A 14495-nucleotide genomic window follows, 5' to 3' on the forward strand; every position below is an offset into this window, starting at 1 on the left:
TTCCTCACAGTACAATCATTCTTAAGGATGGACCAAAAGGATTATTTACCACTGCAATAAACTATATATTATCAATGAGTGACCACTCCCTATATATGGCAAATAGACAACATAACCTGGATCATTTGGAAACCCATTATCAACAAAATCCTACTCAAAGAAATTAAGTCTGTCCCATCTCTACCAGATGACCTAAGATTACATGTGGGCAGCTAAAACCCAAAACATTTTCCCAAGCATTATTTTAGTTGGGTTACCTAATTTCCGAAAAGGATTTTGTCAGAGGAACTTAGGCAGAGGTTTTTTCAGTCAAGCTCATCTCCCAACAACTTTTGCAGCATAAAAATATAGGAAAGACGTAATCAGTTGGTGTCATAGAGCTCTTCTATGCTTCATACTCAAGTATTTTAAGATCTTCAAGTAGTTCTTTTGCAAGTGCTTGCAGATCTGCATTGCGGCTCTTTGACAGTGCAATGATACGCTGAAATGGCAAAGTATCACGCATCTCAGAGGCTGACTTGGCTAATACTTCTGGCTCCAGAATCACAGACTGGAGGAGCCGCAGAGCATGGAGACAAACTTCTGTATCCGGGTCTAAAAGTGAGGGAGGAAAAAAATCCAGTGCTTATTAGAAGTGAGTCCAAAAAAGCAGCATTAAAGCTCTACAGTGCCATTCCTCCTGACCCACCAGGCAGACAGGGAATAACTGCAGTTCTGCAATTCACAGCCGCCGTTTGGTGTTGGCTGGCTGGCTCTAGAAAGAGCGTGAAAACAACATCTTTGCCCTTCTCAGCAGCTTGTGCTCAGCAGTGCTTGGGAGGGAGAGATAACCGGGAACCTTTCTCTTGTTTTTCAAATGTTGAAAATGCTACAAATCAGGGAATTCATCAACTTGAATTTACCCAGTCAGTAGCCAAGATGTACTGTTGGATGTAATCCGATTTAAGAGCAGAACAAGCTATATCCATGACTATTCAGACTTAAAAACCAAACAGACCAACTAATCAAATCTGCAGTAAATCACCAGGCTTTTCTTTAATTTCTTTTTATACAAGCCTTCAGACTTCTTCGAAGCTCAATAAAGTATTAATCCTTATAAAACATTCTGGTGACCATGTATCAACCTTCAAGTGTTTAACTGAGTCTACACAAAATTGAAATGAGTACTGAAGCTAAGCGTTGCTGCTTAGGAATGCGTCAAAGAAATGTAGCAAAGACCTTTGACTGACTTAAGCTAGGAAGACATATAATAACTCTACTGTTAAGAACACAGGAGGCATTTTTAATTATTGAAACATTAGGAGCATTATATTTTAATCATTCACAACAGTCCATTTGCATTTAGTTTTTTACAGCTTTATCAAAAGCACCTGGTAGAAAGCCCCATTTTTGCACTTTTCTATTCTGCATATTCCAAATGAAAATGTATAATATATTTTTATGCCTGAAGTAGTTATTTGTTCCACGTGCCATGCATTTTTATGTGTTTGTCTTTAGCATACCTAATCTTCAGCAAGCTTTTGATAAAGCATCGTGCAGAAATGTTCAGAAAAATTCAGATCACTTTGTGCACAAAATCACCAGAAAGACCAAAATCTCACTGAAGGAGCATAAATGCAGTGCAGCGATAAACCACACTGTACTGAGCCAGAAGGAAGCATTCGGTGGGCTAAGGCAAGTTCTCTCCTTTCCTGGCTTATTTAATACCTAACACTGGTGACCTGAAAAAGGACTAAGGAGAATTATTCATTAAAGCGTAAACAGAAATGTTGAAAACACCCAGGGAAGAAAATGGAATGTGACGGACAGTGAAGAAAACTATGGCTTTAAGCATGAAACTGACTGTCAAGATGGGAATTTTTAAGTAATTCCCATTAGCACATGGCTGAGTACAATAGTAAAGACTGTGACATCTTATCTACATCCATAAGCCAGACACTATTTCTCTCTTCCTCCAGTTTCCATCATAAATGAGCTATGTAGGTCTTTTCTACCATACCTTCTTCCCTATTTAAAGTGTAAACCTCTTAAGAAAGGAATTCTACTTTCTCCTGGGAAACTAGCAGAGTGGGATATAATCTGAGGACACAGGGATTGTCTAAAATCTAACAATAACGTGGATTTTCTGATTTTACATGCAACAAGAATCTTAGCTATTGGGCATACTAGACAACTTTGGACATTCGAATCAGCATTTAAAAAAAAATAATGATAAGTGCTGCACACCCTGCAGAAGTGGCCATACCCATAGCACAGCCACTCCTCTTGCTGCCACCTGGGCTGAAGGCTCTAAGGAGCCTTCTCTTCCATCATCATCTCCAGCAGTACCTGCAGGTTTCATTTTCTGTGTGATGAGAAGTCATAGCTCATGGAGAAATGCTGCAACTCAGCCTCATTGACAGCAAGACTTTATGTCCAATTTCTTAGGCAGCAACGCTTTGGTGAATCCTTTTAAAAAAAAAAACTTAGGTGCAAGTTTTGATTTTCAGATTTATTCTGACCTAATCAAAATATGACTAAAAGCCTTGAATTTGTCCTTTCCTTCCTTCCATTTTTGCCTTCATGCCTGCCACGGGTTTTTGTTTGTTTGTTGGCTTTTGTGTGTGTTTGGGTTTTTTTTAAATTCCTGTGGTTTTTGCCAGATACATTGTTCAAACCCTGCACATATCACCTGCCCCCTTTCTCCGTACTTAGTAGTATTCTACGTTTACTCACCGGAAATAGCAGCAACAAACCATAGCCCAAATAGGTAAGAAGAAAAAAGCTTTTGGGAGTGAAAAAGAAGCTTTTGGGAGTTCATTAAAATCTTCCTCCGTGTGACATTATTCCTCCGTGAAATAAAGCCATTAATACTTTTAATGGCTTGAAGTACCGCTGGGAAGCTTCATATATGCTTTGTTATTAATACTGTTACAGGCAACTATGTTACTATTATCTGCAAGTGTTTAAAGGCTGTAGAAAGTAAAGAATTGATCAGGGAAGAAGCATTAGCAGGGGAGCTAACAAAATTAGGATCTGTAGGAGATTAGGAAATGATTTCCAGCTTGACGAGCAAGAACATTTTCCAGTAAGAGCAAAGAGGTTCTAGGAAGAATCTCCAGCAGAAGCCAGGGAAGCTCAGCGGCTTGAGTCACTCAAATGAAGAACAGATTAGGCACTTGGGCATACAGCAAAGGAAGGAAATGATCCTGCACCAGAAGATGACTTAATATGCATTTAACCTCTGATTGCCGTTGTTTTGCATGTATTCTGAGACTCTCTGAGTTAAATAAATACATATGCCTTAAAATATACTCCCTTACGATTACATGTGGTTTTGAGAATACTACTTATTACGGATAAAAATGTTTTCTAAGAGGATTTAAAAAAAAAAAATACCCTAGAAGTCTTTCTCTTGTCTCTCCAGAATCATTAGGGATTTTTTCTAAACACCCTGTCTAAAGAATACTCAGAAGAAATGTAAGTAATCTTCATTATTCAGCATTATATTTATTTCAATAGCTTCCAGATTTAGTCATTTCTACACTAGCTGAGTAACATTTTGTTTGTACAAGATCAAAAAAATCCTTTCGCTGTAATCAAATCACTGCATCACATCCTCCCAACAACTAGCACACACATCTCTTCAACTAAAATTTCAAAACTATAATCATTATTTCTGGAGAATAGGGGAAGAAATCAAGCTGCTTGCCTCAGTCGGGGATCACAAGCGTAGTGTAAGCCTACCACCATCATAAAATACTGATGCAATTTTAACAAGGTGTTGAAACTGCTGGAGTTTGCTGACGTTCTGCTAGCTGCCAGCACTACCGTTTGATGTCACTGGCTTTCAGTCACTGACAAAAGCAATGATAACATGGACAGATTTTAGTCACATCTGTCATTAGCACCATGCTCTCAGATGAACTGTTCCCTACAGCAGGGTTTAACTAATTGCATTACATCAATGCTAAACTGCTTATCTACAATTGGCTCGGAGTTGCGTGAACTCAATTTACACGTGGCCGTACCATTCCCTGGCCACCTGAATGCAAGATTTATTACCAGCAAGCTGTTTACACCTATGTCTGTGTACAAGAGCAGTATTTCAAAAGCTTCCCACCACTATCGTAGATGTCCTTCAATTCAATTACTGTCCGATTCTCGCACGAAGGGGTAACCTGCCACTCCCCCATTCCTTTTGATGAACCTATCACACTACCTACGTTCACAGCACGTCTAACGGAGAGCGCTAGGGCCGCAACTTGCCCCGTGTAAGATCTCTTTGCGTTGCCAATGCTGACGGAGCTGAGCCAGTATCTGCAGCAGCAGAGAGTTTTCCGGGTATTTTCGTAATGCTGATAGGTCTGAGGGGACAAGAAGTGTTGCAATAAAGACGCTAAGTGGGGAAGGAGCAGGAAGAACAGCATGGCAGAAAAAAGACTGAGCTTTGCTGCTGCGATTCCTACAGACACAAATGCACTTCCTCTCTGCAACATATTTGCCCCAGCTCCTGTATAACAGCTGGGTTTGCTTCAGTCTCCTCCCTGGCCAGGTGGCTGCTCTCACATGGAGCTCAGCTAATGAGAATTCCCCACTCTCCTACAGACACATGCTTGTCCTGCGTTTATCAGAAAGATCCTTGAGAGAGACTCTCAGGGTCCAGGTCGAAGCAGTAATTCAGTTCAAATTTGCCTGACTGCTACTTAGGGGCTGTGAGTGAAAAGGAACTTGCACAGACGTCACTCTGCAGATTTGTGGGTGAGCTGTCAGATAATGCTGTCCAGCTCCCAGCAATCCTCGCTTGGGCTCCTCAGGATTCCCACGGTAGCTACTGAACAAGAGTAACAACGTAAGAACAAACCAATGCTTTACAGTGACAGATGCATTTACCAGAGTTACGGTTTCTTACATATATCCACAAAAGGAGAAACACTGTGCTCCCCAGGAGAATGTCAGTTTGCCCGAGTCTGCTGTTGGGCAGGGCGAGGACCTAGTCCAGCAGCTGCTGCTCAGATGGCAAGGGCAGCCACACCGTGCCCAGCCACAGCTCTGTTCGGGCAAGCAGCGTTTGCAGCAGCTGCTTACAGAAGGGTATGGAAAAGGGCAAGCGTGCAGTGAGACTTCCCCCGGCCACTCGGCCAGCCTCTCAGCTAACTGTGGTTCAGTGACTTTCTGCGTCAGAGCTGAGACCTTTGCATTTAAGAAAATGGATGCGGTCTTAAAGAGCAAGAAGTGCAATCCTCTTTTTAAGATTAGTTTCATAGTCTGAAGAGTACGAAACTGTTAAGCACTTGAAAGACTGGTAACTGAAGTTTTGATTTACGAACCAAAATTTGTTTTAATACAGACATCAGTTTATAAATAGGCAGGTTCTGTTTATCCAGATGTCTTTTAAATAACATGCTGCCATGCAAATAACCTGAATTTTCAAAAACTTTCACAGCCATAACCAATTCAGACAGAAAAGCAAGGCATTAGAAACCTTCAGGGTTAGTCATGAAAAGCAAATATTGAAGGTTGCAGGCAGCATTAGCAAAACGAGAACATGCTTCTTATAGGCATTTGTATTAGAGAGTGTCATTTGCAAAGAATTTGGAAAAACAAGGTTAGATTTCCATGTGGAACTGTGGTGGAGGAAACTGAAGGGCAAGACCTAAAATTAGTCATACTTCTCTTGTTGTCTTTTGTTTAATGAAGTACGTGGACCAATTTCCCAGTTATAGATGTGAAATGTCACTGACATACTCTCTCTGAATTCCACACTTTCTCATTTATCCAAGGAGAGCAATTTCTTTAACTGCATTCAAATAAAAGAAAAATTGGGGAAAACTAAAATAAAGATACAAGATAGTGTAAAACAAAACAGAAAAAAAACCCCACACAAACCCACAAACAAAAAACCCAGAGCAGAGCCTAGACCGTTTTTCTCCAGCACCCATTTGTTGATAGATGTTCTGCATGATTGAAAATGAAAAACATAAATCTAGTCTTTGTTATTAATACCTGAGCTGATGGCATCTTCTTATTCTTCAAAAGATCCTTGGCAGAGAAAGTCCCTGTCTACCTCTTTGGGAATTACAGAATGAAAGTCTTATTGCATCTATAGATGTAAAGCACCAGAAAAAATACTGACAAATCTCAGGTGGATTTCTACCCCAAATTATGTAATTTCTTTTTCTATTGCTGAGGACAGGGTCTCTTTAAATCTGAAAGTTATGTGAAACCCTTAACCAAGACATCAACACAGGGACAGCAGCTGATGGAAAAAACTAAAGCTGCCTATTTTCTCCAAGATGGGAACAGCTGCTCTGCAAACAAATGGTGCTCCACAAGAAGAGAACTCTACTGATCCCACAAGCTGCTCCACAGCCAGAAATCTGAGTCATCATTCCTGTGTTTTATGCTGGCACCAGGATGGGAAGGTATAGGTAGGCATAGCCGATAGCTTTTGTATTCTCACGTACGTATATAAGCTATCAGAGTATCTCCTTCAGTGATCAGTGTTGGTTATTAAAGGATGCCCATCATTTAGACAGCATTTTAAAAGGTGGAAAGAAAAAAAAAATAGCCCACCTCATAAAGTGCTAAAACTACAGAGATCTGCGTTACCTTCAAAAAGTGTGTCAAACATTTGTTTTTCTCCTATTATCAGCATAGCCTCCAGCACAAAGAGCTATTAAGAATTCCTGTTAGTGAGTGTGAAGTCATACCAGCTCATCTAGATTTTCTAAAGACAGTAGGACAGACAAACCCAGTTTGCTGTTAACATTCTTACTCCACCAAAAGTCTTTATTAGATTTTCCCTCCTTTCTCTTACCATCCATGTATTCAATGTCAAAGCATATTTCTGTCTTGTCAAAAAGCCTGCTAGACAACCTGCTTCAGATACAACAAAGGGGAATAAAGAAAATCAAGTTAATGATTTGCTCTCCTCACTTAATGGGAAGGACATTCTTCAGGGGACAAGACGACTGGGCAGAAACTGAGAATTCAGAGAAGGAATTTGAGGGATTTATCAGCTGCGTAACAAGCCAGTGGGAGAAAAATGGCCTTAATGTATAGGCTGAGGTCACAGACACTTGTAGGCTGACAATGGAAAAGCAAACAGGATGATTCTCTGAAAATATTAAAAAATAAATAAAAAAAAAGGTCAGAGGATGATTTCTGGGGCCACTCTTAGTGGGAATGCTGATAAAAGCTTACAGAACTGTGGAAAGCTGAATCATCTCATAAGCCTTAATCAAAACACTCTTTGAAAAAGCTTCCTGGAAGAAGGCAGCATATACAGGATACCCTGCCAGCAGAGTGTAGTGCTCTACTCTCTTGCATAGACAAAACTCTAAGACCTTATGCTGTAGCAGCTCCAAGTGTTTATAAGCTGAACCATGGCTAGCAGAAGCTGAAGATGCTGGTCATGGAAAGAGGAGAGGAGTAAAAGTGGGAGGAAGCTACTGAGTTTTGCAAGCTGAAGTATTTAGAAATAGATTAAATGTAGAGAAAACTACAGCAATCTCATACAAAATGACAGGAACAGGATTGGGTCTTGGATCTGACCCCTCTCATAGAATCGTTATGGTTGGAAGAGACCTCAAAGATCATCAAGTCCAACCGTATACCCAATGCCACCATGCCCACTAAACCCACTAAACCATGCCTTGAAGTGCCACATCTAAACATGTTTTGAACACCTCCAGGGATGGTGACTCCATCACCTCCCTGGGGAGCCCGTTCCAATGCTTAACGACTCTTACAGTGAAAAAGTTCTTCCTAATATCCAACCTGAACCTCCCCTTGTGCAACTTGAGACCGCTTCCTCTTGTCCTCATCTGATATACAAACTAGTCGGCCATGGCCCTCGACAGTAAGCAGACTTCCTCCGAAGTCAGAAATCTGAACCAGCAGACGTGGTTTATCTGAGAATCTTCCTCCTCTGCTGTAACTGGAGAACTTTATTATCAAAAAGTGAAGGAATTAGTCATGCCCATCCTTCCTTCTACAACCCAGCCATACACAATTAACACTTTCAAAATGCAGAGTACCCTTTCCATTTATTTCCATTAGCATCTGAAAATTAATTATAACTGTGCCAAATTTCATCTTCTCATGTGACCTAGGAGAATTCTTCAAACAATAGACAGCATCAAATTATTAGCTTCTTTGCTTTATCACAACATTTAGAGGGGTACATTTGGGAACTCAGACATGGTTTTTGAGAGTGTTTTGGTGGGGTTTTTTAAATTTTTTGCTAGAACAGCAGCTTATGTATATATTAGCCAAATATAAAGGAAAATCCGGACTAACATATGCTAAATTTCTAAGCACAGCAGAACAAAGGAGCATGTATTCAGAGTTCTCTGAGAATATAATTTCTCTCAAAAAAAAACCCCTCTAAAACGGGTGTTTTCCCACAGTCTTACAAGGATTACTTAATTTTCCAAGATCTCAGAAGAGCAAGCCTATGGCATTGCAAAGCAGTAATTTATTTGGTGAAAAGCATGAGTATCTACATTTTCTGTAAAACAGTTGAAGGAACTGTAAGCAATACAAGTAGTTTCTGGTTTACCAGCCCAGATCAAAGCTTTTCCAAAACTTCATGATGAAATGAATTCCTTGAAAAAGCAGATGGAACCACTCTCACTTCAGCTGCTGTATTTACTAGTTGTATTACAACAGGGTTTTGCACAGCAGCACAGAGTGCTGAGGTGACTGACCTCCCCCATCCTATGAACCGCAGACCAAAATCTTCTCATGGACATGCCACAAAAACTTGAGAGAGCCAAGACAGAGCAACCCTAGGAGCAGTTCCTAGGCAGGACAGTGTCAGGGCTCTGTCCTTACTGCTGTCCTCACTGTCCCTCACCAGCTGTACACACAGCACCCAGCCAAGTCCAACGCACACTGGCAACGTCAATCTCTGCTGGCTCCTACGCAGGGATTTGAAGCCTCCGAAAGAGCAGAGCCTTGATGTCACTCATGTACCTGATAGCGGCAACAGAAGTCCTTGATGTCCTTGAAGTCCTGCACTGGCCAAAGGCAAAGCTGGGAATAGTACTCAAGCCCTGCAAGCCCAAATCCTATTAGACAGAGCACAAGGCCTCTCTTCAGCTGTAGAAGGGGTCACTTTTGTCAGGGGTAAGTGTAGTTACAGAGGTTGGCCTCTTTCCCCAATACGTGTCAGAACACAGTTACATTTTCTTTTGTTAAACAACAGTGATCTGATACATAGTTTCCCTTCAGGGTTTATTTTAAAGTTGGTATGTGAAAATACAGGTGGCTTTTTTAAATCCATTTCATCAAATTTCTCCATTCCCTATTTTAATTCTACCATCCGTAAATTTTATATTAATGGAATATTACACACAGTGCCAAAAATGTTGTGGGAAATGCGTTATCTACTCCCTCTAGCTATTTGCCCTTTTTGTTTACTTTTAATCTGACAAAAGCTATACATAATCAGGTTACAGATATAACTTTTTAGGTGTTGTTTGCAACACCTATTGCCAATCTACAGTCCCCAAAGTCACAATTTACAAGGTTCTTAGAGTAACTTACCATTCAATAGCCACCAAAGCAAAGGAATAAAACCTGGACTTTCACTGATGTACTTCAAGCCTTTCAAGTTGATACTCACATTGTAAAGTGACATTAGCATTAGCCTAGAATTGAAAGAAAAAAAGATATGATGTCCTTCGATTTCTTTGCATGTTTTGGCATCTTTTGCTATTTATGCCAAGCACGTACTGATGCAGAAGCCCATTCTAATAATTTATATTTTCATAAAAGAGACAAGTTTCAAATTATAAGCAATGTGCAAAACCTTGTCTCTGCTGTTAAATCATGTATTCCAAACATGTGGACAAACATCCCATGCCAGAGTAAGAAAGTCTCATCAAACTCCGTAAGATTCATTACATGAAATGTGCAAAACCAGGACTTGGCTTTACGTGGCCACATGACCCTTACCATAGAGCTTTCACAGTGACAATCCCCACTGGGCAGACGATCACCTCAAATAAGTTGTTTGCCCTGACAAATAAAAGGGTCACTAGAAAACACAGAAAGCAAGACTGTATACCGAGCACTAGAAACAATGTCAAAGGAAGTCTCTGCTCCATTGATCATGTAACGCTGGCCTTTCTGTACACTGACCCTCCAGTCAGCTGAAACACAGACCCATTGCTTATGCCATCCTCTTTCAAGCATCCTCCTCTTCCTCCTGCCAACGGGAGATGCAATATATAGCCAGTGTACAGCAAACACCAATGTAGTCTCTCTCCACTGGCAGGGCAAGTTTCTATGCCCACAGAAGCATTTGGAAGAAGGGGATGAGCCTGAAGGAGGGAAAAGGAAGGTATTAGTAGTCCCAGCTCAGCTTAGCATACTCCCTCCTAAGCTAGACTTGTCCCTTCTGCTTTGGATGCAAGGCAGAGAACCAGCTTGCTCTGCCGGCTCTCCAGCCCCTCGCAGCCAGGCAGGGCCATGCAATCTTGGGCCATTGAGTGAGACCCTGCTGTGGAAAAAAATGACTGCTCATCTCTTAAAATGTCATCATGGACTTTCCTATTTACTCTGCCTTCAGGAATCTAGATTGATTATGTTCAACGTACAAGTAGAAATATTATTTTTTTTAATTTATTTTTTTTTAAAGTCAGTAACACTGGAATTCAATTTGGCTGTAAAGTGTGCTCTTGTCTTCGCATAGATCAACACAGGTACTCTCACCCACACCTCTTCAAAACTGCTTCCAAACAACATTTAGGCCCACTCAAAGCCATAGTCTTTTTTCTTTTTTTCCAGAAGGTAATTTCTTTTGGTCTTTTATTATGGTCATTGATGTTGAAGGAGGACAGAACCCATAACCTGTCTTCCAGGTAACAGAGAAGGTCTATGGCCCGGCAGCTAGAAAACATTTTCTTAATTTAGCATTGAAAAAAACCTACGATGACATCTCTGAAACCGAAACTAAGACTGTCCCTTGCACATTTGTGTGTAAAAGACAAAATAAAAATACACATAGTAAGTATATGTTCATTTTAGCCACATTTTCAAAAGCTTCCAAACCCAAGATTTCCTAATTTATCAGCCTGCTAAAACAGGAAGTTCATTACTCATTTTGGGGCTGCATACATCACAAGTTATAAATTAAACCAAAGTCTCAACTCTTCTACAGAGAGAAAACCAGGTAGGCTGGAAAAGGCTCTGCATTTTCAAGGACTGGTCTAGCCTGCTGATCCCACTGGTTTCTCTCACAGCAGCTCACGCTGAAGTTACTGCAAACATGAAACGCTTCAGTATGATCAGTAACCCATCAGGGAAAGTAGGTTCGACTACAGGTACCTCCTCAGCCTCAGCCACGACAGAGCTAGAATAATGTTGTAAGGTACTGGAAGCTGCACACAGAAATGGCAGCTCTGCATCTTTAAGCAGATAAAAGTATCAGGGTCAACATGTACTTTCAGCTGCTTTCGACCGTCAGACAAGTATAGTAACTTGGGGCTCAAAATGATTCTCCCTCTCCAAAGCTATCCAGAACAATTGCTAATATTCAATGCAGGGCATTTCATTGGGATTAAATCTTCTGCAGTTTCCGCTGAACTAAGTTCGGCTTTCAAACATTTGATGTTGATGTTGTTATGCCGTCTTCCACACTATTGATACAAGTTTTTTTATGGTTTTGGTGGATAAAAACGTTCTTTCAGCTAAGCAAAGTCTCAGTTGGCTTAATGCAAATTACTGCAATTTCCCTCTAACTTCCAGTAGGAAGTAGGACCTGATACTCAAAAGCAGAAAGCATCCAGAAAAAAATCCCCACTGACATTAACAAGACAAACTAATGCTCAGCCTCTTTCAGAATCAGATCACTGCTGTACTGTGAACTTCAAGCCAAGAGGCCCCTAATGTTCCTGGAAAGGAAAAAAAAAAGCACGCGCCATAGTCTGGAGTCAGAAGTTGTTTTACAAATTCTTTCACCCTTCTAGAGATGTTCTCTCCTGCCTTTTATGCGGATCATCTTCACAGTTGTGGAGTAGCTGGGGGGACAGGGCATTAGTGTACTTTATGATGTGCTATGATGGATGCTATTACTTTTTATTTTATTTCTTTTCAAAGATGATAACACACAAGTCAATCTTCTGGACAATGAAAAGGGAAGATGAATGAGCAAGGCTCCTATAACATTTATGGAACATGTCATCATACACACTCACAGCTGGGTGCCAGGTTGCATACAAAACAGAGAAACAGGAATGGGCTGGAATGTTCTCCTCTGTTCTGGGGCCAGCTTCGCTGCTGCTATCTCTCATGACTGCGATAAACCTGCACGTCACTGCCCTGCCACCATTTCCAAACAAAAGGAAAATAACATTACTCCAAATGGACTTCACACCTCACATTCTATTCTCAAACAAATTCTCACAGCTTCAGCTACTATGCCACCAGCAGACTTTTGGACACTCTCCACGCATACCTGTAGAAAGCAGGAAAGAAAGTAACCCACTGCAGGCTAAACGGAGTTGTAAGAGGCATAACTTCTATTATGTGCTGCACTACTGTGAGTTTAATCACCTAGGCTCTTAAGCAGTCAGAAGAAGAAATAGATTATTAAATCTACTGCATCAGTGGCCACTGCCAAGCAGCAAGGGGTGCTGTGGAACTGAAACTGCAGCTTGTAAAGCCCGTACACTTCTTTTCATACAGCCTCTGCAACTCTCACTTGGCTTCCAGATCTCAAGCCCTGACAAAGAGGCACAGCCATAATTACCTATAATTAACCAGAATGAAAATGATCAATAAAAGAGTATCTTATAACGGAAAGTGTTAGTGTTCCTTGACAATGTCTTTCATCCCTAATCTGTTTGACATTTGCAGTTAGAAATAAAGTGACGTAAAAAGATACTGCTATGTTTGTATTTTTATTTCACTTGTTTGCTTTGTGCAGACAAGAGGGACTGGTGGTGGTGATCCAGGGAAGTGCTGTGGTTTTGGAGCATCAGAAGACGACATAACCCACCCAAGCTAACATAATAGCATATCATTACTAATTAAACACACTCACCTGAGCACAATGTAGAAGCATTTCTAGGCCCTTTATACCACCTCCACTTCTAGTACTTGCACATTCTAATAAGTATTTGTTGCAATAATTATTATTGCAAAAGTGCTTATTGAAGCAAACCTGACACACATAATTATTGGATAAACCATACTTTCTGTTTTCTTTTTTGTAATGTGGAGGGCTTTTTAATTATGCACTTCATAATCCTCCTATTTAGGCAAGCCAAATTTAATTAACATCTTGTGCTACTGTATCTATCAATGCTTTCTTTAAAAATCTAGAACTAAACACACAGCTAAAGCCCCTTCCCATCTGCTTAAAATATGGGATTAGTACACGAAATGTACTAATATGTACTAAAGTACGTATTTTTACTGGCTACTTTCAACTACTACATAAGCAAAGCTGAATATTCCTAACAATTTAATGATAGCTATGCAAAATTGTTTAAGTGTTTATTGACTTCCTAACAATTACAAATGTTGAACGAACCCCATAGCAATGAAAAGAAAACCTAAAGTCTCTCACAACACTGCTGTTTCAGAAACACAAAGACACCCATGAGATTTCAGTCCCAGCACTCATGTAGATGCCTTCGATATATTTATTACATACTCATGGACTACAATCGATATTGTAGCGGTGATGGAATAAATAAATGGAATAAATATTCCAGCAGTGGTGGAATAAATGGCAGCTTTTCCCTGTAAATTTTTTTTATATACCAGTACCAGTAAAACACAGGATTGCTAGAACTAGAAAAGCAAAGAGAACTCCTCTCTTTATCAGCTTGCTTACTTTGATACTGCTGTGTGTAGAATTAGACTCTCAGTTTCCCCTGATTTGTCACACAGAAAAGAAAATTAATTTTTTAAAATAAAAACTAGAAAAGATTTGTAAAACCTCAAAACTGAGCAAAGGACAAACATTTCCTTGAAAATAATAAGCCAAATTTTTTCTTTAACTGATTAAATTTTAAGTTGATGATGTCCTTCGATGTAATACCATGGTTATCTTTTGAGAAAAACACATTGCATTTCCAAAATAACATACAGACATTTTCATCCACAAGGTATAGTTTTAAAAATGTACCTGTCTGTATGTATATGTATACAAGTGTGTATGCATGTCTGTAAATGTTATTTATGACGACTCCGGAGCCTGTCTATACATAACTTTGAAATTTCACTATAATTTATGTTAACTATCATATCCTTATCTCACAATTGTCTTCCATCTTGTACTTCTGTTCCTTACGGTAGGGAGTTCTTCTGACACATCTGCTTATGAAAATGTTTATTATTTAAGATTAACAAGTAGCTAAAAAACCTTACATGTAGAGAACTCCCAAAACCCTTCTTTGCTGGGCTGGGGGAGTATAAAATCCCCAAAAAGGACAGGAAAGAGATCTAGTGTTAGTAATAGGTTTTAAGAACTGAACAGTGACAAGACGTGTAGG

The 14495-nt window shown here is 40.0% G+C and overlaps 1 protein-coding gene across 1 annotated transcript in view; it reads right to left on the reverse strand.

Annotated features, from left to right (window-relative positions):
• Nucleotides 1–385: 385 nt before the first annotated feature.
• Nucleotides 386–14495, reverse strand: part of HSF2BP (heat shock transcription factor 2 binding protein) — a 32909-nt gene continuing 18799 nt past the window's right edge. Inside the window, 2 exon segments of the mRNA XM_009704543.1 lie at nt 386–594; nt 9535–9638. Coding sequence (XP_009702845.1) covers nt 386–594; nt 9535–9638 — 313 coding nt within the window.

Source organism: Cariama cristata, unplaced genomic scaffold (genome assembly GCF_000690535.1).
Source record: "Cariama cristata isolate BGI_N322 unplaced genomic scaffold, ASM69053v1 scaffold33097, whole genome shotgun sequence".
NCBI lineage: Eukaryota > Metazoa > Chordata > Aves > Cariamiformes > Cariamidae > Cariama > Cariama cristata.